Source organism: Elephantulus edwardii, unplaced genomic scaffold (genome assembly GCF_000299155.1).
Source record: "Elephantulus edwardii isolate Elephantulus edwardi_28Jun2011 unplaced genomic scaffold, EleEdw1.0 scaffold00006, whole genome shotgun sequence".
In the NCBI taxonomy this organism is placed as follows: Eukaryota; Metazoa; Chordata; class Mammalia; order Macroscelidea; family Macroscelididae; genus Elephantulus; species Elephantulus edwardii.
Window position 1 is genome coordinate 34,846,697 of NW_006399756.1, and position 27,662 is coordinate 34,874,358.

The 27,662-nt window shown below is 46.0% G+C and overlaps 1 protein-coding gene across 1 annotated transcript in view; it reads left to right on the plus strand.

Moving 5' to 3' along the window:
• The window catches only part of TLL2 (tolloid-like 2), a 186,126-nt gene continuing 158,464 nt past the window's right edge, over nucleotides 1–27,662 (plus strand). Inside the window, exon 1 of the mRNA XM_006880077.1 lies at nucleotides 1–208. Coding sequence (XP_006880139.1) covers nucleotides 1–208 — 208 coding nt within the window. The remainder of the gene's footprint in view (nucleotides 209–27,662) is intronic.

Below are 27,662 nucleotides of genomic sequence, written 5' to 3' on the forward strand. Positions count from 1 at the left end.
ATGCTCCGGGCCACTGCGCTCGGCGCCCTGGGGCCCCTGCTGCTGCCGCCCCTGCTGCTGCCGCCCCTGCTGCTGCTGCTGCCGCCGCTGTCCCGCGGCGCGCGGGGGCTTGGGGAGCGCTCGGACGACGCCCCGGACCCCTGGGCGCTGGAGGGCGAGGAGGGCGCGGAGCCGCAGCTGGAGCGCTACCACGACCCATGCAAAGCCGGTAGGTTCCGCCCGCGCGGCCCGCCAAGTCCCGCACAAGTTTGCCTTTGAGATGCAAATGAGGTGGTGGGCGAGCCTGCTCTGCCGTCTGCGGGGCGGGTCCCCGGGCTCCCCGGAAAACAATGCCCAGAGGAGCGGGCTTGCATCGCCCTCTAAGGCGGGGACCGCTGGGGTGACGGCCGGGGCGCGTTCCCAGGCCGGTTTAGGGTCGCCGTCCCTGGCCGAGGGCGCGCCCGGGACCGGGCCAGCTCGCCGTCCGACAGCCAGGTGTGGGGACCGGCCACCGCTGGACGCGCGGGCCGGAGCCGGGCTTGGCGCGGCATTCCCAGGCTCAGATGGAGTTGCTGGCTCCGGTTTCTCGTCATTTGTAAGTTTGGCGCAAAGTTTCCCGAAGATCTCGTGGTTACTCTTGGGAAGAGACTGTAAGAAAAAGAAGCTAAAGAGCAGGCAGAGAGAAAAGGCTTGCAGGTGGGTCTGCGGGTGCCTCCCGTCGCTGCAGTCTTCCCTGTCGCCCCTCTGCGCCAGCCAGGCGTGGGGGTCGCCCGATGGGCGGGTGGAGAAGGAAGCCAGCAGGTGCTCTAATCCCCCCCCACACACACACCCCCCGGGAAGCGGCGCCCCGGGACGCGCAGATATTTCTGGCGCAAACGTCGCCTGGACGCTGCGATTCTGGCTTCCCGCGAGTCACCGAGCGGCTCGTATGTCCAGACGGGAGCAGAATCCGAGCTTTCATCGTTGAGCTCAGAAGGGCCCGGACATATGTTCCAGAAAGAGCCCATAGATCTGAAGCAGATCCCAGATGAGTCAGAGACCAGGGTCCCCAGGCCCTCCCTCCTGGCCGCCCCTCGACAGTGGCTGGGACCCCATGGCGAGTCACGCGGGTCTCCGAGCTTTGTCACCTCCGGCTTCACCAGGCAGTCCACAGAGATGGGCAGAACCTCCCACACAGGTGTTGTGGCAGGTCAGGTGTGTCAGTGCCAGGTGCGGTGACCCCATTGCTCCCTCCCTGCAGCCAGCTCTCAGCCTCAGTTTCCTTATCTCTAAGCCCTATTGCCGTTGAGTCAGTGTCCACTCTTAGCCACCTTACAGGACAGAGCAGAACTGTTTCCAAAGCTGTAATCCTTACTGGGAGCAAGTTTACCGCATCGCTGCTGGAGTAGCCGGTGGGATTGAACCACCAATCTTAGTGTTAGCAGCTGCGCATTTAGCAGGTGCTCAACCTCTGAGCCACCAAAGCCCCTTTTCTAGAAACTGGTTATAATAACTATAGGAGGATTCACATGGCTGGTGGGCAAGGTCTCTGTTTGTAGAATGATGATGACTTCACTTTAATTGGGTTTTGGGATTTTTAAATTTTATTTTTATTATTGCTACTGCAGCAACTCTGGTCTAGGCTGGGCCTGGCCTGCTTAGAACTGGGGAAGGCCAGGCTACTACAAGCCTGGAGGACTGAGGTGGTGGTGGGGAATCTTTGTGAGACCTGAGAATTTTGTGAAGGTTGACCAAGCATGAACTCTTACTGTGAGAAAAGGTTCTACCCAGAGTAAACACCTATTGCACCTGTGTGGCTTCAGAGTTAGGGTGATGGGGCAAAGTGTTGGCTCCTTGGCGACTTGAGAGAAGATCAGCAGGTGTCCCAGGCCCTCACAGACCTAATTAGATCAGGGAGCAGCCCCTCCCCTCCGGCCCTGTTGAAATAGTAACGATGCCCTGAAAAAGAGAAGAAATGTGGTTGCCACAATGGGGAAGGGACTAGCGAAGTGACTGAGCCATGACCCTTCTTAGAAGCAGAAGATGAATTAGTGTGGGAAGGTGCTGTAAGGGAGTGCTGTTGGCGTGGCAGGCAGTCAGGGAGTCGTGCTGCTAACCAGAAGATGGTGCGGCTCAGTGGTTAGCATCCACCGTGGTGCCACAGGAGAAAGATAGGCTTCCGCTGTGCTGTTTATAGCCTTATGGGAAACCAGCTAGAAAATCAGCTCTGAGTTGGTTCCAACTCACCTGGCAATGAGGTTTTGAGTATGTTGTGGATTCAGATGTGAATAAGGGATAAATTGGCCTGCAAAGGCCCCCCAGTTGCCAGCCCTTCACGATGACTCTGAGGCAGGTTTACCTGTCAGGCCTTATTTTCTCCAGGAGTTTTGGGCCGAGAAGCCAAGATACCAGTCAGCATTGGATAACTGGGGCATGCTGCTTGGTGCATGAGATGAAACTGGCAAGGAAATGTTTTAGTGTGTGCTTTGGGGCACCCTCCACAGCCACCTCTCATTTCATTGTTCTCTCCCTGGGCTGCAGCGATGCCAAGAGCGACCAGAAGAGGGCGATGGCAATGGAGACAGGAAGGTAACTCAGTTTGCCCATCATCCTAGAAATCCCCAGAGGGAGGGAAGGGATTTGTGCAAGGCCCATGGGCCACTCACCACTATGCTATTCTGTCTTCTCAGTCAGAGGCTCAGCGGGGAAACGGCGCTTCCTCGATGCATATTTAAACCAAACCTCTAGGGGCAACCTCTCATTTTATTTGTGAGAAGTCCTAATTCCCTAACTTTTTACACAGAGGTCCTTCTCCTCAAGGCTTTGAATCTAAAACATCTCTCGCCTACTCCGTCTCAGGGATGGGTCTCTGTTCTGCTCAAGATCCAGAGTGCAGAGAAAAAAAGGCCTGACTCAGTGCCTGACCTTTCGTAGCTGTGCTCTTTTGGGGCAGCTCCTCTCCTCTTTGGGCCTCAGGTTCTCCAACTGCAGGATAAAGCTATTAGATGTTGAGGATTGCACACAATTAGGCCCAGAGGCGATACTCTTTGGGTCCACAAGGCCTTCTTGCCATTTTGCCAGAGTTCACTTCACACCCTCTGTACCATCTTGCCCTGGATAGACTTCACACTTTGGTGTATCACTTTCCCTGGGTTCATTTCACGCCTCTGTTCTTGAGCGTCACACAAGCTGTTGGGTTTATACCTCCTGGCTCTTTTCTGTTCAGTGTTCTTCTGTGGTTCTCTGACCTTTGGTTCCAGCCCAGCTGCTCAGAGCTCTCACCCCAGCTCTGCCAGTTATAAGCTTTGTGATGTTGGGTAAGTCACTTAATTTCTCTTTGCCATAGTTTCCTCATGTGTAAATGGGAAAGAATAGATTTAATATGCTTTAAAATAATGATAATATATTTAAATTCTTAAAGAATAACAGTAGATTTAAATGCTTTAAATTCCTAGTAGATTTAAATGCTTAAAATAATGGCCGTCAAGTTCATTTTAACTCATAGCTGCCCTGCATTGGGACCCCAAAGCTGCCAAGTCTTAGAGAGGAGATTGCCCATCTTTCTCCTTTGGAGGTGCTGATAGATTCAGAATAACCTGATATGCTACATACTATTCGAGAAGCTAAGGGTATTATTGTGGAAGCTAAGGGTATTATGGTGGCTTAATGGGTAAGGAAGTAACTGCACTTCTTTGAAGTACACAGGCATGTGGCTCAATTTACCAGCTGTTCTGAGGGAAGAAGACAGGCAATCTCCTTTCATACAATTTACAGCCTCTGAAAACTGGCTAGAAGGTCAAGTATGAGTTGGTTCCAACTTGACAGCACATAAAAACAGCATTCATGAAGCTGGATTGTATGAAGATAGTGTGCCACCTGGCTTGGAGGAAGACTCATCAGCAACCTGAGCTATGCAGATGGCACAACCTGTCTTACAGAAAGTGAAGAGAGCTTGAAGCACTTGCTGCAAATGAGAATAAAAGACAAACCGCTACAGCCTTTATTATAGATTGCATCTCAACATCAAGATAGATGGGGAAAAGATTGAAGCTGACTATTACCACTTTACTTGGGTCTGCAATTAATACTCATGGTAATAGCAGTCAAGACATCAAAAGATATGTTGCATTGGGAAAATCTGCTGTCATGGATCTCTTTAAAGTGCTAAAGAGCAGGGACATCAGTTTAAAAGACTAAGGTGACCCAAGCCATGGTATTTTCAGTTGCTTCCTATACAACTGGAAATTAAACAGTGAATAAGGATGACAGAAGAATCAATGCCTTGTGGTATTGGAGAAGAATAGTGAATATCCCATGGACTGCCATACAACAAACAAATCTCTCTGGGAGGAAGTACAGTTAGGGTGCTCCTTAGAAGCACAGATAGTGAAACTTTGTCTCAACGAGGTTACCGTTCAGAGGGAAGGATGGTGAAACTCGATCTCACATGCTTTGGGTATGTTGTCAGAAGGGGCCAATCCTTGGGAAAAGATATACTATACCAGGAAAGGTGGAGTGTCAGCAAAAGAGAAGACCTTCAAGAGGGGTTACCATAGTGACGGTTACTGTGGGCTTGAGCCTGGGGCTCAGGATAGGGCAAGGCTCAGATGGGCTTGGAGAGCATCGCTATGAGTAATTGATTTGACGGCTCATGACAACAGCCTTTCTTCATGTGTTTCCCAGCTATCTGAATGTCTTCTCTTGAATGTAGGGTGGCTTTTAAATTACATGACTGTGGAGTAGGAGTAAATCTATGAAGCCCTCATGACTTGGGGTTGGTATTGTACATGGGCTTCCTGGGTGTGGTCTCTGCCTGTCAGTTCATAACTCTGCCAGTTTGTTTCCAATCTGTAGTGTAAGTACAACCACGAGTTCAATAGAGAATAAATCACAAAACATCATCTCACTCACCGCTGATAGAAGCCAGTCTTGTAAAGTGCCTGACTATTCTCCTCCTCATTTCTTCCACTGAACTCAGAGCCTGAGTCTGTGAGGTCTTAAGCAAGTACTTCACCTCTCCATACCTCAGTCTCCTCATCTGCAAAATGAGTGTAGAGAAAAACCAAACAACAACCCACCTTGCTTTTTCGGAGCTCTGGTAGCCTAGTGGTAAAAAGCTGTGCTGCAAACCCGAAGGTTTGTGGTTCATTCCTCCTCGGGAGAAGGATGAGTAATCTTCTGAAAGGTCAGCTGTGGGTCGGTTCCAACTTGATGGTACACAACAACAACAGGGTGGCCATAAGGCTGCTTCAGTTCAGTTTCTATAAAATCAGAGCTTTGGACAAGAACTTGTGTGCATATAGTCTATGTGGGAGGTAATCTCAGGAAGTAGGGGTGAGGGAACAGGGAGTGTGAGAAAAAGAAGGACATGTAGTAAAGGAAAGCATCAGATTGAATTGGTTTAGGCATCAGACTGAATTGTGTGGTCTTGATCTTTGTCAGGACCTTTAAGAATTATCTGCCCAAATTCTGGAGCATTTGTGGGAAGGCTGCTGTCCTCCAATGGCTGCTCCCTGTTTCATTTCCTGTCCTTATGTAAGAAATGACCCCGCCCAGTGGTGTAGTTGTTGTTGTTAGTTATCATCAAATTCCTTTTAATTCCCGGCAATCCCTTGTGTGTTGCAAAGTAGAACCATTTCACCAGTCCTGTCTTCTGAAGCCCTTTTGAATGGACTTGAACCACCAACCTTTCAACTAGTTTCGTTGTGTGCTGTCATGTCGACTCTGACTCAGTGTGTGACCAGCAGAACTGCCTTCGAAGTTTTCCTAGACTGTAGTCTTTATGGGAGTAGATTGCCAGTTCTTTTCACCTCAGAGTGTCTGGTAGGTTTGAACCGCTGACCTTTTGGTTAATAGTGAGATGCTTAATCATTTCCCACTAAAGCTCCTTTCAGTCGGTGGTCCAACACTTACCTGCTTTTGTCACCCAGAGACTCCCCTGAATGAGTGGTGGAGACCCCACAGCTTTATCATGTTCCCGAATCTGTGAGTCAGGGGTCTGGGAAAGGCTGAGCAGGGTCTGGCTTATCTCTGCTGCATGGATTCTGAGGCCTCAGCTGGGGAGACTGACTCAGCTTGGGGTAACTTGACATTTCCATGCTCGAATCATTTGACGGTGTGTTCGTCCATGTGGGTGGTGGTTGAAGCTGGGACCACAGCTGGGCTGTCAGCCAAAACACCTGCAAGCAGCTTCTCCATGTGGTCTCCGCATGGGCTGGTTAAGCTTCCTCACAGCATGGCAGCTGGATTTGAGGCACACCCTTTCCAGGAGGACTAGGTGGACGCTGTATTGACTTTATAACCCTGACTCAGAAGTCACTCCTTTGGTTACAAGCCTTCCTGCTTTCAGTGGGGAGAGGGGGCAAAGCCCTACCTCTCTACAGGAGGAGTAACAAAGCCACATTGTTAAGCAAGCATTTGGGATGAGTGTGTTACACATGGCTTTGGCAAATGCAATCTGGCACTCCCCCACCTCCACCCACACCCCGGAAGTAATGTCCCCAGACGTCCAGTCTGCACTGGACTCTAAGTAAGCTTTAGACAAAGTATTCAGGCAAGGGAGAAGACATAGAGTGGAATGCTTGGAACTTCCCAATGCTTGAGGTTTTCATCCTTCATAGCAAGGACAGGGCCCCTGGTTTCCTATGCACACGCAAGGCTCCCATGGGAGACTGTCTCCTGGTACAGCTCATCCTTAGAAAGGGTAGTCTGGGTGGTGCTTTAGGAGGCCTTGCCATCTCCCTATGGAGTTTGGTGGGGTGGTGTTTTAGTATCAGGCTGCTAACTGAAAGATCAGTGTGGATCTCCTAGCTGCTCCCCAGGAGAAAGAAGGGCAATCCCCTCCAACAAAAATTCACAGCCTTATAAACTCCGTGTCCGATTCAGCTCAGTGGCTGCAGGTTTTTGTTGTTGTTGTTGGTTTTTCCCTCTCCCTTTCACCCCTGCTCTCCTCTCTTGAGGACTATGCCCAGGTCAGTGTGAATGGAATTTTTGTTTCCATCCCTACTTATGACATCCTTGCAGGTGGGCAGGTCCTGGCATGAGAGAATTAAAGTATTTCAGGACTGTGTTGAAAGGAAATGTTTGCCTCTTCTGCTTCACTAAACGGGATGCCATCTAGTCCACTCCTGTTTCCACTATTTCACATCCACGAGCACTGAGCTGAGGTACAAACGTGGCCAAGAGCATGGGTTTTGATGCCTGACAGATTTGGCTTCAAAATCTTGTGCCTGTGCAAGGCTGTGTGACCTTGAGTAAGTTACTTAACTTCTCTGAGCTTCAGATGCCTCACGTGTTACGAACAGCTAACACTCACTTTTCAATGTTGCACCAAAGATTGAAGGATAAGATACATAGCATATCATCCACTTAGCCTGGGATTTGGCACAAATCAAGTGCTCCATAATTGATAAATACATCAGTGGGACACAGAACCTGTGCTCTGAATGCTTCCTTAACACTTGCTGAAATGTAGAAGAATCTGAATGTTTCCAGTCAGTGAGTAATTGATATTGTGTAGTGTATTTGGAGTTGTTGTTGTTATGTGCCATGAAGTTGCCTGTGACTCATAGCGACCCTATGTACAACAGCTCTGAAACCTGTCCTGTCCTGAGCCAGTCTGATTGACTCCAACACACCTACCCCCCATCCCCCTAGTTATTGTGTCAATCCATTTCATCTGTGGTCTTCCTCTCCTGTGCTGTCCCTCCACCCTTCTGAGCATGATGTCCTTTTCCAAAGACTGGTCCCTCCTGGCCATGTGGCCAAAGTATGTGAGATGGAGCTTCAAAATCCAAGCCTCCAAGGAGAAACTTGGCTTCACTTTCTCCAAGACAAACCTATTTGTTTTCTTGGCAGTCCATGGTATGTTCAACACTCTTCTCCAGCACCACAGCTCAAAGGCAACAATTCTTCTTCTTAATTGTTGTTAATTGGAGTCTTAAAATTAACTGAAAGGTAAACTTGGTGACTGTTGTTCTTCTTAGGTGCCGCTGGGTCACCTCCCACTCATAGCAACTCTGTGAGCAACGGATCTGAACCCTGCCCTATCGTGTACCACCCTCACAATCTCTGATGTACTTGAGTCCGTTGTTCTAGTCACTGTGTCAGTCCGTCTTCTGGAGGATTGTCTTCTTTCTCATTGTCCCTCTGCCTTTCCAAGTAGAATGCCTTTTCCCACGGTCTAGCCCCTCCTAACAACATGCCCTAAGCATGTGAGATGAAATTTCACCGTCTCGGCCTTTAAGGAGCACCTTGATTGCCTTTCCTCCAAGATAGACTCATTTGCTCTTTTGGCAGTTCATCGTATTCCCAGTATATTCAACAATTTCATCTTCCTTAGATCCACATATAAGTAACACCCTTGGGACCAGCAGTCAAGGAATCAAAAGATGTATTGGGTTGACAAAGTCTTCTGTCAGTGAGTCTCCATAGTACTAAGTAGGAATGCTGTCGGTTTGAAGACTAATGTGTGTGTGATTCGGCCATAGTACTTTCAGTTACTTGCCATGTGTCTGAGAGATGAACAATGAATAAAGATGACAGAAGAAGAATCATAGAATCATTGTGTTTGCGGTATGATGGTGGAGTACTGAATGCCCCATGGACCGCCGAAAGAACAAAGAGGAATGTCTTAGAGAAAGGCATCAGTTCTGCTCAGAAGGGTGGAGGGACAGCACAGGAGAGGAAGACTGCAGATGAGATGGATTGACACAATAACTAGGGGAATGAGGGTAGGTCTGTTGGAGTCAGTGATTCTGGTTCAGGACAGGGCAGGCTTCAGAGCATACATACATACATAGGGTTGCTATGAGTCGTAGGCCACTTGATGGCACATAACAACAACAACTCCAAATACACCAGAGTGCTCCTTTTAGTCAAGGATGACAAAACTTCCAAACTTTGGGCGGGTCATTAGGAGGGGCTTTTCCTTGGAAAGGAACATCATGCTTGGAAAGGTGGAGGGTCAGCAAAAGAGAGGAGGACTCTCATCGAGATGGGTTGACATAGTGACGTGGCATTGGGCTTAGTATGTCAGAGATGAGAATGATGGCACAGGATAGGACAGGGTTCACATCTCTTGTTCATAGGGTCACTATGAGTCATACTTGACACAGCGGCACCTACAACAGTATATTCACTAGGGAGCTCTGGTGAGTTAGAGGTAGGAGTTGCATTGTCAACTCAAAGACACATGATTTTAACCCACTGAATGCTCCATAGGAGAAAGATGGGCTGTCTCCTCCTGTGCCATTTGATGCCTTTGAAAACCCACTGGAGGATCAGCTATGAGTTGATTCCAACTTAGCAGTACCTAACAACAATAGCAGCAACAACAGAGTATTCAGTGCTCTCTCCAACACCGCCATGCAAAGGCACTGATTCTTCTTCTGTCATCCTTATCATTGTCCAGCTTGCAGATGCATAGGAAAAAATTGGAAATGCCACAGCTTGAATTTCGCACACCTTAGTCTTTACGTTTTATAGTAGGTGAGTTCTCTCTCAAAAAGGATAGTTGGTTTTTTAAAAAAAGTAAATGAAGAGGAGGGTGGGATGGAAGTGAGTAGGGAAGAATCACGTAATCTCGGCTCCTCTTGTGCCTGCCAGTGCTAGGACTCCTGCTCTGTCAAGCAGGTAAAGGGGTCATCAGCGTTAGGCGTTAACCCAAGGTTCCAACAGCAGTCGGACTCACTGGAGTGGGCAGCGTTTGGAAAAAGGAGGCTGGGCGGGGGATGGCATTGAATTCTTTTTAGATGAGGTTTCCCCAAGAGCCAAATGGCAGCGGGAACCTCCTCTGATGCCCAACACAGTCTTGAGAGGGAACAAACTGAAGGGGTTCCTATTTTACGTACGGGAAGGCTGCTTTTTCTACTCTGTCTCTAGACAGAGCCAGGTTCTGTAGAACATAATAGAAAAGCCTAGAGTGATACTAATCAGTTATATTTTCATCTTTCACATCAGTAGAATGATGGAACCTGTTGATTGTTTTCCTTTCTCCTTCCCAGCCTGTCTGTGGTCAGTGCCTCTCACCTTTTCCGGGGGCAGGCAGGCATGCCAGGAAAGTGTCTGCTAATCTTCTGTCCAGCACAGAGAGAAGAGAGGAGGAATGAGAGATGAGAGAGTAACTGTACACAGACAACACGACCTCCCCAACAGCTCCAGGTTTGTAGGGTGCCAGACATGTGCTAGGCTCGGCCTCGGCTGCTGACTCTCTGTGTCTTTTCCTGTGGGAGAGCTTCCAGCTCAGCAGTGGACGTGGCTTGCTCAGCAAATGATGCTTTCAGATGGATCCAGAGCTTGGGCGGGTCAGCAGGCTGCTCCATTCGCTGGCACCTCCTGTGGAAAGTTTTGGTCCTTCTGTCGATCCTTAAGTTCCCACCGTTCATAGCAGCGCCTGGCTTGGGCCTTGGTTGTGTGAGCTCCTGGTTCCTCCCTAGCCTGTCAACTTGACCTTGACACTGGGGTTCTGCCTCTAAATTGGAATTAGGCAGCCTTAGGGTTTTTTCCCCAGCTTCGTGACTTACTGGCTGTGAGACCTTGAGCAAATCCTTCGGCTTTTATGAGCCTCATCTGTATAAACTGGTTGCTTGTTGTGGGTTGCCACCCACGTACTTGGCTCTGGTTCACAGTGACTTTTATGTTTTGCAGATATAATTGTTGCTGGGTCCTGAGCCATCTTCATGATGTTTGAGCCCGTTGTTGTAGCCATATTGTTTACCTCTGTCTCATTGTGAGTTTCCATTGTTTTCACTGGCCTTCCGCTTTACCTAAATCAGCATCCTTTTCTAGAGCTTGGTCTTTCCTGGTGATGTGTTCAAAGTATGCCAGTCAGTCTCATCATCCTAGCTTCTAAGGAGCATTCTAATGCATTCGAACTAAGGTGCATTGATGAAGAATATAGACTATCCTATGAACTGCCAAAAAGACACATAAGTCAGTCCAGGAAGAAGTAAAACCACTGGAACGAGGGTACTAGAGATTCCTGTGTAGCTAATTTACTGTTACGTTAAAGGTGCGTTCGAAGTGGAGAATGTTACTGTGCAGTCAGGCTGGATCTGGCTCATAGCCAGCCCTCCAGCACGTTTTCAAAGACTATAAATCGCACAGGAGGAGACTGCCCATCTTTCCACTGTAGAACAGCTGGTGGATCCGAACCACCTGCTTTTGGGTTGGCAGCGCAGCTCCTTACCACTGAGTCACCATATAGCTCCCTCACCTAGCAAACAGGAGCACTCCAAAAAATGCCAACTATTGCTGTCATCATTGGGCCCCAAAGAACTCATCAAGATCACAAGAGGGTGCAGATTAAACAGAATACTATGAATAGCCCTGCTGCTTACATTCAGTTAGAGTGCCTGGGGACAAAGGGGATAGGCCCCAAGACAGACTAGGTTCAAATCCTGGATCTGCCACTTACTGATTGTGGCACCCTGATTCTTGGTTTCCTCACCTACCAAATGTGGATAGTAGTATTTCTTTCATAAAGTTAAACTAAATGAGTTAATGCAGACAGCACATTTAGAACAGTGCCTGACATCTGGTAAACATGGAGTAGGAATTAGTGCTTTTATTACTTGAATTCCTCTGCAAACCAGCAGTTTTCAAATGGCAGGCCAAGGATCTGAATGATCAAAGGCAGGTGATGGTGTCAGCCTTTTGTTTGCTAATGATGCCAGTGTTGACAGTGGTTCTGTGTCACGTGCTACTGAGTTGGTTCTAACTCAGAGTGACCAGATAAGACAGAGTAGGACTGTCCCACAGAGCTGCTTAGGCTGTAATTGTTTCAAGCTGCAATACCTTTTTTTAATTAAAACTTTATTCTGATTTATTTACAGAGTTTGAATACATTGTTTTTCACAAAAGATCCTTCCCATTTCCTTCACCAAACCCACTCATCAAATTGATCAACCTTATGATTAACACCCCCCCATCCTCACCCCTCTATTTCCACCCTCCCCCACCTTGGATCCTCATTCTCATTCTACAATAGAAGTTTTGTACAGTATTCATCCTTGTGGGACTGAGTTAGTTCACCTAGCATAGTGTTCTCCAGCACCCCCCCCCCCCGCAATACTTTTTGAGTTTTTTTTCTTACTTTGTAAGAACAGGTTCGTCCTGAAGAGGGTGAGACCAGGCTGCTCCTTGGAGGCAAGTATTCTGAAGCTTCCCCTGACATACTCTGGACATGTTGCAAAGCGGGAACCAGTCCTTGGAATGGGATATCATGCTTGGGAGGGTGGAGGGACAGTGCAGGAGAGGAAGACTCTTGATGAGATGAATTGATTTAGTGACTGGGGTAATGGGGGTAGGTGTGTCAGAGACAATGAAATTGGCTCAAGATAGAGCAGGGTTCAGAGCCACTATTCATAGGGTCGCAATGAGTCAGAGTTGACTCGATGGCACATAACAACAACAAGCAGAACCAACTGCCTGGGCTTGCCTTCTGCAGAAGCTGGTGGATTTGAACCACTTACCTTTCAGTTAGTATTTGAGACTTAACCACTGTGCCACCAGCCTTCAACTCCTCTGTACACAGAGATTTTTATCTAGCCTCTTTAGCTTCCCTGAGGGTGGGGTTAGGCAGTAGTATTCTGTGTCCTGAAAGCCACACAGGAATTTGGGCCCCACTTAAGGAAGCAGCCTCTAACAACCATGGAACTTTGGAAGTGGCATTGGGTTTCAAGCCTTCACTGGCTCCTCGGTCCTGGTTTTTGTTATGTATCATTTTATAACTTAGATCTCATAAGTTATAAATCAGAACTGACTCATAACTGATCCTCCAGCAGGTTTTCAAATGCAGTAAATCACGTAGGAGATTGCCCATCTTTCTCCTGTGGATTTGAACCACATGCTTTCGTGTTGGCAGTGCAAATCCTTACCACTAAGTCCCCAGGGCCCCTAAATCCTGGTTGTTGTTATGTTGTTGTTGTTATGAATCATAGCGACCCTATGAACACCAGATCTGAACCCTGTCCTTCCCTGTGCTTTCCTCATTGCCTCTGATACAATTGAGCCCATTGCTGCAGTTAATGTGTCAATCCTTCTTGTTACCTTGCTTCCGTTGACCCACCTCCTTGCCAAGCATGATGTTCTTCTCCAAGGAATAAGCACTCTTAGCAACATGCCCAAAGTATGTGAGATGATGCTTTGCCAGCTCTGCCTCCAAGGAGTGTTCCGACTGTACTTTCTCCAAGATATACTTGTTTATTCTTTATGTACTCTTCAACACCACAATTCAAAGGCAGCAACTCTTCTTCTGTCATCATTCATTGTCCAGCTCTCAGTTGCACAGCAAGGGATAGAAAAGACCATGGCCTGAATCAGGTGCACCTTAGTTAGTCTTCACATTGATATCATTACTTTTCAGTAATTTGGAGAGATACCTGAAGGTAGACTTGCCCAGTGAGATATGTCTCCTGATTTCCTGGCTGCTGGTACCAGTAAGATGAAATAATTCACAAATTCAATCTTTTCTTCATCTATCATGACATTGCTTTTCAGTCCAGTAGTGAAGATTTTTGTCTTTGTAATCTTGAGATGCAGACCATATTGAAGACTGTATTCTTTGATCTTCAAGCAAGAGCTTCAAGTCCTCACTTTCATCAAGCGAGGTTGTGTCATCTGCATAACACAGATTGTTGAGGAGTCTTCCTCTGATCCTTCCTCCGAGTCTTCTTCATGTAGTCCAGTTTCTTGGATGATTTTCTCAGTGTACTGGTGGAGTGGATATGGAGACAGGATACAAACCTGAGAGTAGATATTCCTCTTTCTCAAATGGTATTCCCATGGCTTCTAGGTCCAATGAGTTAGGGTGCAGCAGAATTAGGACCCGCACTGTACTTAATGATACCATATACATCCTTCCCACCATGGAGACCGAATTCAGGAAATCAGAGTAGAAACTGTAACTTCATTGGCTGAGAATTTATGGTTCTTAAGCCATGTGTTTTTTAACTATGGCTTTCCAAGAGGGAGAACAATGATTTTAACACTCTCACAGTGGTTACATTAGAGATCGGGGCCACACCTGATCCACATTCTCTTTCATTCCATCCCTCAAAGCAAGAGATGGCTGGGGCGTTTATAAGAAGTTTTCTGGCTGCTCACAGTTGATGTTCTGGGAGGTTACGAGTGTTGGCCTGGGCACGCCAGATGTGGGAGATATAGGAGATGGTCTGTGTGCTGATAGACCAACCTAGGAGAGAGAGTGTGTAAGTCACAGCCTGCGTGCAAACTATCTTAAAGAACAGAAGCAATAAAATATACTGGAGACCATGTTTTGCCATCAGGCAACCCATGGCTTAAAGCTCGCCTGTGCCATAGACTATCTGAGCCACCAGTTTCTCATAGGAAAGAATGATATTAAAACTTGTCATGTAGATTTGTTTGAGAACTCAATGAGGCAGTGAATATTGTTTTAGAAAACAGTTATTCATTGTTATCCCTTCTCTTCACTATTATTATTACCTTTCTCATTGTTTCCCATTTAGGAATTGCCCTATAAATTACAGTGGCATGTGGAGGCTTATCTCCCTCATTCAGGGCTGTAAAGTTTCTCAGGGATGCATAGCACGTGGCAAGTAACAATTTATTGCTCCACCGCTCACCCTCTCCCATCCATGAAGCAGAGAGAGGATGACAGATAAACCAAATGCATGGAAGCAGATTTCTCCTGGTATCCACTTAGCCTGCTTCTAATACATTTCTGCCTGGATGCAAACATAGCAACAGGAACCGTGCTTTCCTGCTGATTGGTTACAGACTTATCTGTGATCACGCCATCCTCCTACCACTTCTGTCAATTACCAATAAATATTCTCAAGCTCGCCTGCATTAGCACTTCAGTGTTGATTTTAGCCCCGAGTCTTTGCCTGCTTCACCAGCTGGCCACTTATCTCCCAGCTCATCCTGCAATTTGCACTGAGCCTCTTCCCTTTCCTCCCACCTGGGTTACTGGCCTTGAGTTGACGTGAGTCCTGCTCGAGCTGGTTTCCCCATGAGTAGCCTTCAGGCCAAACTTCCTCCTTAAAGCTGGCCACTTCTCCTCCTCATTGAACCAGTGCGGGTTTCTCATCCTCTCCTCCTTGGCTCAGAGGCTATCAGGGATAACTAATTGCTGGACTCTGAGAGCAAGGGTACCATATTGGAACCAGAGGCCACTCACCCAGATGCTCGAGTTAGAAACCTGATTGCCTCTTCATCCGCTTCTCATGTTGTTCAAACCAAGTCCTGCCAATTTGATTTCCGAAATCCATCTCAAGACCGCTCCCTCTCCACCGCCACTGCTTGGTCCAAGTCCCCAGCTGATCCTACTTGACTCTCTCAATAAGTACTGCTCAGCTGGTCTCTTGTTCCTTACTTTCCAGGTCTGTTTTCCACATTGCAACCAGAGTGATCCTTTTAAAAATGGATGTACGTATACAATCTTCATCTGCTAAGATTGTTGTTGTTATGTGTTGTCAAGGCAGAACAGACTTGGGGCTCACCCTCCAGCAGGCTTTCAGAGCCACACAGAGAACCCATCTTTCTCCTGTGGAGCAGTTGGTGGATGGATTTGAACCACCTGCCTTTGAATTGGTGGAGAAACTCCTTACCACTCTACTACCAGAACTCTCTCCTGTAAAACGAGTTGCTTTCAAGTTGATTCAGACTTATGGTGACCCCTTCTTTGTCAGAGTGGAACTCTATTCCATTAAGGTTTTCATTGACTGACTTCAGAAGTCGATTTCCAGGCTTTTGTTTCAGATTGCCTCTGGGCAGACTGAGTCTTCCAACCCTTTGGCTGGTAAGTGTTTACGTGTGTTAACTGCACCATCACGGAGATCCTTAGGTGGGAAAAGGGAGCAAGAATCACCACAAAACGTTCCAGGTAACCTTCCTTGTGAGGGAAGTGCAAAGTCCTGAGCTAGATCTGGAAAGAAGGGTGGAATTTGGGAGAAACATTTCTGGCATGTGAAGGAACATGAACATAGGCAAGGCACCAGGAAGGTGCCTGGCATTGAGGGTTACTCTGGTTTATTGTATGGAGTGGTCACAAGAATAGCGAATGAGCCTTGGAATAGTGAAGGTCAAGCTAAGATATTAGAAGTTATGTCTGTTAAGAAATGGCCTTTTTGTGGAGACACAAAATAGTTAGGATCTGTGGAAACCAGCAGGTATGAGGCCTGCTCTGAGGCTACTGTGAATGTGTAAGTCTGGGAGCATGAGACATGCACTTGGGCTGTGGCCTTGGGACTGCAAAGGAAGGGAAGATGGGAGGGAGGCCGTGGTTCTGTGCGTGGGAGAGATTCCAAGCTGTGCCTCAAGGTCATGGTTAAAACATGAATGAGTTCATCCAGATTGACTCATCAAGCACTGGGGTGCCCTTGAAAGGAATGGCAGAGGGATAGTATTTTTTAACGTACTTTTCCTTAATTACACAGCAAACACCCTTTCATTGACAATTGTAGAGAGCAGATAAGGCTCAATGTTCCTGGTCATTTTATTGTCCAGATGTATAACCATCATGCACATTTTGCTGTTTGTTCTTCCAGACTTTTCCCGCCCTTGTATATAATGCTTCTCTGAATTGTTTTCTGAACCTTTTGCTCACACTACTTTGAACCTGCTTGTATTTAACTACCACTGTGAACCTCTTTCTATGACAATAAAGATGCTTGCGTAACGATGTACTTGTACATTTTTTAAAAGTTGAGTTATTTTATGTATGGAAAAACCCCAAAATATTAAAACAAGATAAATGTTTTTAAAGAGTAAAATAAAAAGTTGAGTTGCTTTTAAAATATTGTTTTTTACACCATTGCTTAGTTGGGGTTGATGTTGTTGTCAGGTTCCATCATGTCCCTTGTGACTCCTAGCAACCCAGTGTACAGGAAAACCAAAGCACTGCATGGTCTGCACCACCCTCTCAGGTGCTGCAATGTGCGAGCCCATTCTTGCAGGCACTGGAGCAGTCTGCTTCATTGAGGGCTTCCTCTGTTTTCACTAATCCTCTACGTGGCCAAGGCTGATGGCTTTCTCTTGAGTTGACCCCTCCTATTAACATGTGCTGATCCTGTGAGATGAACTTGCATCCTCACTTCTGATGAGTGTTCCAACTTGTACATCTTCCAAGACATAATTTACTCATTTATGACAGTACAAGGATATGTCCCACATGGTTCACCAACACCATAATTTGAGTACATCTATTATTCTTTAATATTTCTAATTAGTTGTCTAACTTTCACATGCAAAGGGGGTAAATGAAAATGGCATGGCTTGGGTCAGGCACACCTTAGTCCTCAAGGTGACATCTTTGCTTTTTAACATGTTAAAGCAGTCTTTTGTCTAATGTAATATTGATTAAAAGAAATAAAAATTTCTAATAGAGAAAGTTTTTGATTTCTTGACTACTGCTTTCATGGGCATTAATTGTGGAGCCAAGTAAAATACATCAACAAGAAGCACCCACTTGTCTATACTGCAAAACTGAAAGACAGGTGCATGGCCTTTTGACTGGAAGAAATCCATATTCCTGATCATTTTGAAGAAAAGTGAGCCAATAGAATGTGGAAGCTATTGTGCAGTATCATTAATATCATAAACAAGTAAAATCATGCTGGAGATAATCGAAGAATGGTCATAGCAGTTCATCGACATGCAATTGCCAAGCTGGATTCAAAACAGGAGGGGAAACCAGTGCTGCTCTTAGATGGATCTTGGCTAAAAGTAGAGATTACCAGAAAGTTTTACTGACTGTGCAAACTCATTGGACTGTGTGGATCATACCACATTACGGATAACATTCTGTAGCATGGTGGTTTCAAATAATTATACTAATGCAGAGCCTGTACATAGAATTGTTAGAACAAAACAAGGAAATACTGCATGCTTTAAAATCAGGAATGGTGTACATCAGGATTTTATTATTTCTCTATACATATTCAGCCTGTATGCTGAGCGAATAACCTGAGAAGCTGGACTATGTCATGAAGAAAGTGGCATCAGGAATGGAGGAAGACTCTGCCAGTCCTGCATTATGTAAATGACACAACTTGATCGCAGAATGTGAAAAAGACTTGAGGCATTTACTAATCAAGATCAGCGTGAGTTACACCGTTATATAGATGCATCGTAATTCATTTAATCAGTCTTCTATTGTTGAGTGTATGTATTTTTTTCCAATCCTATGCTTCTTAAATTGCTCACAGCCATCCTTGTAGCGAAAATTTTAGGTACATCTTTAATGATTTCCCTAGTATAAATTTCTAGAAGAATTGCTGAGCTCAAAATAGAAATGATTTTAGGGCTTGTGATAATTCTTTTCAAATTGCCCTCTGAAAAGTTTGACTCCTCTATACTCTATCAGTACTGCTGAACTTACACTCTCTTAAAACTGTCTAGTTGTTTCTGGTTCTAATTCGTTCTGACTCTTAGTGACCCTCTATCGGGTTTCTGAGACATTGAACTCAACAGGGAAGAGACTGTTCAGCTTTCTTCTTGGAGCCACTGGTGGATTCAAGTCGCTGCAGATGTGCGGCCATTGAGTTAGCAGTGCCCCTCGACAGAGACTAGGCTACCTGAGCCCCTGCCATCAGTGCCAGTACTTTGTATTAGTGTTGTTGTTTGTAAATGTTGGTGACTTGATAGGAGAAAAAAGATTTTTGCTATTTCTTCATTTTATATGTTTAATTTGTACTTATTTTAAAAATGACTTTGCTAGTTAACAAATTCTGCTATAATGGTCTTATTTATTATTTATTCTCATTCATTATAATTATATAATTATAATATTATAATTGGTTATAACTATATTGCTTATTTGTCCTTATGGGACTGAGTTAGTTCACTTAGCATAATGTCCTCCAGTCCCTCCCAAGTTAGGTAGTGATTTACAATATCATTGCTCTTGTGTGCTGCGTAATATATAGGGTCACATAGGTTGTTGGGTGGAGGGAGGGGTCTGTTAAGGAATTAGGAAAGATCCAGTGTGAAAAACAATTCATGAGAACTTTGCAAGTAAACCAGTATAAAATAAAAGTTCGTATTAAAAAAAGCACATTACATAGGAAAAAAATTTTAGACCGTTTAAAATATCTTTGGGCTGTTAATGGGGTTGTTTTTGTTTTCTCCTGTTAGTTTCCTGTTCATGGGCTGTTGTTTCTGTTCATGCTTTTTTTTTCTAGTGGAATATTCATTTCAAAATACATTTCGATCACTTTTCATATTTGCCACACAAGATTTTCAGAGAAGAAATGACCAGAACGCAAACCCACTGCTGTCAAATTGATTCTCACTCATGGTGACCTGTAGCAGGTGTCCAACACTGTACTGCATCACAGGAGGGCAACTTTCTGCCATGGAGCTGCTGATGGATTTGAAACACAGGCGGCATGTGGCCTTTTGATTAGCTCTCCAAAAAACGCTTATGACCATTGAAGTGACCCTCCAGCAGGTTTTTAGAGAGTGTAAATTTCACAGGAGAAAACTGGCCAACTTTCTCTCAGAGCTGGTGGATTTGAACTGCGTGTAGATCAGCAAGCAGTACAATTCCTTACCCACAAGGCCACCGGTGCTCCCTTTGCGTGAGTGAGCAGTAGCAGTGCAGCCTTTTCTGCACCATGTCACTGTGTGAGTCCCATGGAGATAGCATGGCTAAGATTTTATCAAGTTGCCAGTAACGGCCTCAGGTTAATAGGCTGTGAGCACCAGGTTCCAGTCACAAGCCTGAAACATCCCTGTAATTTGAACAGGAAAAACTTAACATACAAAGAATGATTAACTAGCAAAAAGGGCATTGAGTGCTAAAGGATATAGAGGAGATGGGAAGGACTTCCGTAATAACAGATGGAGCAGGCAATCAATCACATGGGGCGGGGTGTGTGTGTGTGTGTGTGTGAAATAAACTTTTCATGTTTCCTGTGAGAACCCTGAAGAGCTGGGAGGAGCAGTAACGTTGCCCAGAGTCACATGAAGAGCTGTTGGCCCAGCTAGACAGAGGTCTCAGTTCTCCTTTACGCTCTGGATGGTGCGTCTCTCCACTCTGCACTTAGGGTCTCCCGGGCCTTCGCCTGTTATACTAGTAACTCATGGCATTTGGAGACATCATTGCATGGTGGAGATGTTAGGGCTTATGAGCGATGCCTTGTCCTGGAACCAGGCACGTGGAATACAAGGTTAGAGCCCAAGAAGCTGGCTTTAAAGACCTCAGCTGCACCGTTTTCTCCGTTACTGCATGGAGCTGGTGAGCTTCAGCTTCAGGAACCCAGCAGCTGCGGAATAGCAATGTCCCTGCTAGAATGAAGTAGTGAAATGTGCCATCGTAAGTCCAAATTGTGGTTTCCTTTCCTGATCGGAGTCTCATATTTCTATTTAGCTAAGGGATAGTAGGAGGTTTATTGATTTCCCCTCCGTTTTGTTTTGTTTTTAGAGCAACTGTATGTGAGTCAGAATCCTGGCAAGAAGCAGCTTATACCCCATATATTTCAAATGAAGAGACCTGAATGAAGGGATTGCATAGAGAGGTAGGGCAGAGGGAAAGCAAGGAAGCAGGAGGTGCCGGAAACTGGCAAGCACGGGAAGCCATTGCTCGCCCTGAGTCTGAAGGAACGAGGTACTGGTATTGTTAGGTGCCATCCTGTCCACTCTGACTGAGAGCCACCCCGTGAACAACAGTTCTCAACCTTGCTCCATTCTGAGTCATCTTCACCATCTCTGATAAGCTCCAGCTCATTGATACAGTCACTGTGCCAGTCCAGCTTGCTAGAGTCTTCCTCTCTTCCTCTGACCCTCCATCGTTTTCCTCTGGCCCTTCCTCTTTCCTCTCACCCTCCTGTGTCTTTTTCCAAAGACAGATCCGTCCTGACAACATGCCCAAGGAGGGCAGTGAATTGTGTTCTTGATGCCCGAGCTGCACCTGCTGCCAAAAACACAATGCCAGAGCAAGGAGGAAACGGGGGATAATGACTGCACCTCTCCTTTCCCCTCTGATCTGCTCCCGGCTCCTGATGGAACCCAAATCAGAGCCTAAGAGCGAGGGGAAATGTGGTTGGCAGAATCACCTTTTCTGGGCAAATAGCAGAAACAGAGACCAAGCATAAACTCAGAGCCGTCAACTCAGAATCAACTCATAGCTAATCCTCCATTGGGTTTTGAGATTGTGCATTACATGCCCATTTTTCTTTCTGTGAGCTGCTGGTGGATTTGAACTGCCAGAGAGGTGCTGCTATTTGGTTCGCATTACAGCTCCCAACAGGATGCTCCATCAGTGCTCCCTTAGAGGATAACTAGGCAAAGGAATAACTTTAATCATAGCTCAGGCCCTGCCACAGGTGTTCATTTACAGCAACCGAAATATTCCTTGGGATCTTTAAAATGCTTACAAGTAACAAATATGTGGTACATTGGACACTGTTCCCCTGCCATGCCAATTGTAAATGACTCTCTTTGGGTCCAAGAAGTAACCTCATGGTGCTCAAAAAAGACGCCCCAGTTGAGCCAGCTTAGCACATGCTGTTGATTGAACTCCCTAAGCTCCAAACATGTTGAAGTCCCAGCTCCCAGAGGTCCTGAGTGTCACCTTGTTTGGAAATAGGAACATTGAAAATGTTGAGTTAATATGAGGTCATGTTGGAGTTGAGGGATCCTAATCCAGTATGATTGAAGTCCTTTAAAAATAGAAGACAAAACAAAAATTAGACGAGCAGAGATACAAAGGAAAATGACTGTATGTTTGCTGGCACAAACCAGGGATTCTCAGGGGCTGGAAGAGACGAAGTAGAAGCTCCCTTTAGAGCCCTCTCTGTAGATACAGTGAATTTAGACTCTGGCCTTCAGAAATGTGAGAGGATAAATGTCTGTTGTTTTAAGCCACTGTGATTGAGGTACTTTGCCATGGCAGCCCTAGGAGACTAATACTGCTTGTGATAAAATTTATCTACAGCTGTAAAATGAATGTCCTCCCAATCTGTTGAATAATTCCCCCCTACCTTGAGAAAATAGCTGAGCAGGTAGTTCTTGAGCCAAGTAAGTCCTGCCTGGATGTGGTTCATCTGCTTAGAGCAAGATTGACTGCAATTTATCTGTTAAATGGAGTGATACCAGACAAGGCAGATGGCAGGGGTAGATGTTCTGACCTGCCAGCAGCTTTTGGATTTGAGGTTCTCCGTAGGCTCCTGCTAAGGGTGGCGCTCTCCTAGGTCCTGACCAACCTTTAACACAGAGATCCTGTGGACTCGGGGCCTGCTGTATGTCTGGTGTGTCCTCTCAGACACTCAAGTTCATGCTCTAAGTGGCTTTGAATAGAAAACTCTTAATTGGAACAGCTGAATGGTGGGCTGTGCAAGAGACCAGCCTGGCGTCAGGCATGAGCAGAGCTCAATTCATGCCAGTTTTTTACTCAGTTGCGCTGGCCTTCTGTGGCATGGGTTGAGATGGATCTGGAGGCTGTGGTCAGGGAGGCCATGATGTGTTAGACATCTGCCCTGGGTGAGAATACATGAGGGAGAAGGCATGTATTTGTCTCATAGCCATTCCGAATATAGGACACAAATAGGATCGGACCCAGATATATGGCTTTCTAGCTGAGCAAATTGTTTGACCTTCCTGGACCCGTTTTCTCCTCTGGAAAACAAGGCAATTGGCCAGATGACCCTTAAACTCTCCCCATCTTAGATATTCCAATGATTCAAGCTCGTTTTCTTCAACATAAAACACTCAGCAAATCCCATTTGATCCAATTAAAATATCTCCAGCTCCCCACTTCTCTCTGCCATATGCTTGAGTATCTAAGCCACCTACCCCCTCAAAGGCCATTTCCCCAAGGCTGGAGCAGCTGGAGACCCTGGATACCAGAGGCCTTTCCTGCTAAATAGATCCTCCCCTTTAATCTCAACGGAAAGATCCAGGAGGCGTGGTTCACATGGTTCACATCGAGCCTTGCTTCCTCTCCAGTGTCCTCCCTGAGCTCTCCCCTCCTGCTCTGCAAACGCGCCTGAATTCAGAGTCCTGAAATTTAGGTTCATGGTTTCAAAGTTCATGGTCCTGAGAATAAACAAAAAACTATTGTGGTTGCATAGAGCTGTGGACCCCATTAACATCGTCCCATGAATATTTATAGTGTGGAATGACAAAAGAACATAGAAGCCATATTGTATTTCCTAGAACTTTCCTTCCACGGGGTCTTTTCTCTGGGGGTCGCTTTAATGTAAGCTTTGCTTATTTAGTTGCACACTTTAAGCCGATTAACTTTTTACTAAAAAAACTCCAAACCCTCCCTGTTTGTTTGTACATACACTCTTTTGACAAAGATTCACAGACTATGGCTTTAAACCTGTTAAATCCCTCTGCTGGAACATTGAACTGAACCCAATGCATCTCTGGATAGGATTTCCCTGTAACTCTTACCGCCTCCGGCCCCTCCACCACCACAGCTTGTTTCCTGAGAGGAACTGCAGTGGTTGCAATGCTCCATATTTAGTGTCTCCAATAATCTAGGCTTATCTCTAGGTGACTCTTACAGAAGGAGGTCCTTCTTGAGTGAGCTGTCACTGGGATGGGCAGATTCTCTGTTGTTGTGTAACATCGTGTTGATTCTCATTCACAGTGATCAGATGAGATCTTATAGGAGTAGAATGTCCTCAGACGGTTTCTTAGGTGTGAATCAGTATTACTTGAGCAGATTGTCAGGTCTTTTCCTCCATGGAGCTTCGGGAATAGGGTTGCACTGCTCTTCTAACGAGTAGTTCTTTATCTTTATCTTACATGGAATGCAGTGTTAGAACTGGAAGAACCTTGTTGTTAGGCATGATTTAGTTGGAGTTGACTCATAGCTCACCCTCCAGCAGGTTTTCGGAGGCAGGCAGTCACATCGGAGAAGATTGCCCATCTTCTCTTGCAGAGTAACTGGTAGATTCAAACCACGTACCTGTGTGTTGGCAGCCTAATTCATTAACGCACTCAACACCCTTGGTACCAGCAGCCAGAAGATAAGGAGACATATTGCTTTGAGCAGGCAGCAAACCAAGCACTTTTCTAAAAGACTCAGGAGCATTGATGTCAGTTTGAAGGTAAAGGTGTGCCTGATTCAGTCCATGGTCTTTTCCATTACTTGCTATGCATCTGAGACCTGGGCAGTGAAGAAGGATAGTCGAAGAAGAATTAATGCCTTTGAGTTGCAGTGTTGGAGAAGAGTACTGATTATCCCATGGAATGCCAAAAGAACAAACTTTTCCAAGGTATGTCTTGGAAAAGGTGCAGCTGGAGTGCTCTTTGGAGGCAAAGATGGCAAATCTTCATCTCTCAAACTTTGGATGTGTTGTAAGGAGAGGCTCTTCTTTGGCAAGGGATATCATACTTAGGAGCGTAGAGGGTCAATGGAAGAAAGAGAGACCTCCAATGAGATGGATTGATATAGTGACAGAAGCATTGGGCTCAAGTGTATCAGACATAGAGTAAGAATGACGCAGGATAGAACAGGATTCAGAGCTGTTGTTCCTAGGGTCAATATGAATTGTACTCAACTCGATGGCATCTAACAACAATGATAAGCCATGCGAGCTTTCTGGAAGAACCTTAGAGACAACCTAGTCCATCACTTCCCACATTTCAGCGTGCATCAGTCATGTGGGAGAAAGGAAACATGAACTTAAAATGCCTATTTATGGGGTTTACCCCTAAAGAGTCTAATTTTATACATCTGGAGTAAGGCTGTGAATCTGTATTTCAGCACCCTTCTAATGCAAGTGGTTTGCGGATTGTGTCTGGAGAAATACAAGTCTAGTTCAACGGACTCTTTATACGTACGGTAGTGAAGTAGCCACTGAAGGAGAGGTGACTTGTCCAAGATCACACAGTAGGACCAGATCTACGCTTCTTCCTCTCCAGTGTGGTGGTTCTATGCTATTTTTTTTTTTTTGGTTCTATGCTATTTTGATTTGCGTTCTTTCAGGTTCAGAGGTGAAACTCTGCTATCCACCTTTTGTGATTAGGTAGATGGTTGTGAATCTGACGGAAAAAGAAAGGATTTTTTAGAGCAGCCCTGAGCTGTCAGCATACGTGTGAAAATCAGAAGGTGACCTGCTTGGGGGAGGTGAAATGAGGTCAGATGGATGCCTGCTGAAGCTTACTCCAGTGGGATAAAATCAAGACCACTGTTGGGTTTGGAGCTGTGGAGTGGGGCAGGGCATGTGGTTCTATCCTCAGGTTCTGTCAGCATTCCTGCTTCCCTGACAGATGGAAAAGTCAGGGAAATTGCACATGTCAATATGTTTAGGCTGCCTGCTCTCCGGGCACTAGGAGACATAGGGTCTTTCTTGGGCAGAATGTTGTGGAAATAGAAGGCAGCAGTGGAGACAAAGGAGTCTCCCTGACAAACTAGACTTCTGCAGACCCCAAATCAGAAGACTGTTCAATGCCTCCACCAGATTCTCAGAGCCCTGAGTGGGAGAGATGTGGAGGACCCCTAGGCCACACCCCTCCGTGCACACTGTGCTCTCCAAGAAACCTTGTTGGGCTGTCCAGTCTTTGCCAGGCCAGCAGCTCATCTGCTAACAGTCCCTTACCATTGACCATGGGATAGCCTCACATTGAACCCCAGGTCTAGAAATTTAATCCAACAGGCTGGGAACCAAGCTCAAGTTTAAAGCCAAAAGGTTCAGCCTTGCTCCCTACTCACTGGTGGTAAATTAGGTGAGTCATTAAAGCTTCTCTTTCCGCATGAAATGGGGACACCTGTGCTTGTCTTGCCTTCCTCTAGTTCTTTGAGGAAGAGCCTTTGTTTACCAGAAACATTCTCCAGGTCTGTGCTGGGTGCTGGGAGGGATGTGCATGCGGAAGGAATTGCAAACTCAAGTGCTGCGCCAAAATGAGACACTTGTAAGCAAGTTCGCCTGGGGTGCTTTGGCAGCCCCAGAATTTGGTTTCCTCTGTCTGAACCTTCCTTTTAGCACCTGAATAACCTCACAGGTCCTCTTGCCTCACATCATGCCCTGCTCATGGCTGCCCTCTTCCTGGGATTGGCAGTCCGCATGACTGCGTTCCTCCATTGAGCTGACTCCACTTTACTGGGCCCCTTTGCTCCTGCGCTGACAGTGCCTTGCTCTTTCTCTTCTTTGAGCCTTGGCACTTGCTGTCCCAAAAGGCAGCATGCTCCATTCTCTTGATAGATGCCTGGCAGACTTCTGCTCGCATTCCACCTCCGGCCCAAGTGCTGCCTGTGCTGTGAGGCCTTTTCTGATGCCCCTAACCCTCCCCTACCAAGGTTCCTCCCTAACATGCGCCCACACCTTTCTAATGGATTTCTGGGATGCAAACACAAATAGTAGCTAAGACTTAGAATCGAGAGGGGTCTGAAGCAAGTTCCTTAATGACTGTGAGTTTACTTTCCTCATCTGAAAAATGGATGCGATGATGCATATTGCCCAGGATCATTGTCGACAGGGTTTGGAAGTGTATAACTGGTTCTCAGGAATGTTCAAATCCCTTTCTCTTCAGGGCCTTGATCCTGAGAGAAAACATAAAATACCAAAATCTGGAGAGAGGGCTGTTCAGAGATCAATTAGGATGCTTCGGGAGTGCGTTAACTCCCTGTCACTGGAAGTGTGTGAGGACAAGCTATTGAGACCCAGTGCGTTGACCCTGGTGACCATAAAGGCCCCTTGTACTTTTATTGTTATTTGCCATCAAGCTGATTCCAGCTCATGGTGACTCTGTGTGTGCAGAGTGGACCTTGCTGCTTAGCTTTTCTGGATGGTGATATTTTAGAAGCAGGTAACCAGACTTGTCTTCTTCTAAGGTTCTTCTGAGTAAGTTCAAACCATCAACCTTTTGGCTAATGATTAATATTTGTGCAACCTGTTAACTCTCCTTCTAGTGTGTGCAGTGCATGCACTCCCCCCCCCCACCTGTTGATTTGGAACTGACTTATAGCTGATCCTCCAGTGGGCTTTCAGAGGCTGTAAATTACATGGGAGGAGATTGCCCATCTTTCTCCCAAGAAACAGCTTGGGGATTTGAACCACCTGACTTTAGGTTGGCAGCACAACTCCTTACCTTCTTGTGCCCACACCTGCAATTCTAAAGACTTACACAGTCTCCTCTTGGGGCCCTATCCTACCATGCCACAGCAGACTTCGACTGGATCTGACAACGATATTTGTATGCCTGATTTATTACTAGAGGTGAAACACTTACTTTGCAGTCTGTTGTATTGAGGGAATGATCTGCATATTGATAATTGATTTATAACCTTTGTAATCTGTATCTTTGCTTATCATTATTCTTATTAATACAACACTTGTCTCTCAGTTTGCTGTGCTCAGGTAACTGGTGAGTTGCTGTGATGCTGAAAGCTATGCCAAGGGAGCTCTGGTGGCTTAGTGGTAAGAAGCTGTGCTGTAATCCCAAAGGCATGTGGTTCAAATCCACTAGATCTTCCACTGGAGAAGGAGGGGCAATCTCCTCCTGTGCCAGTCGGATCCTACTTGATGGCAAACAACAAGAAAAAAGAAGGAAAAAATAAAGCTATGCCACTAGTGTGTCACATGACAGAAGGGTAATCCATGTTGGACAGCTTTTAGTAGAGCTCCCAGATTATGACAGATTGGCAAGCAGGATTGAACATGCACTTCTTTTTTAAACATTTTATATTGATTTCACGCGGGAGGCTGGGCTCTATGAGGAGAAACGTGGGGTCAAGATTGGTGGATGATTTATCAACAATCTGC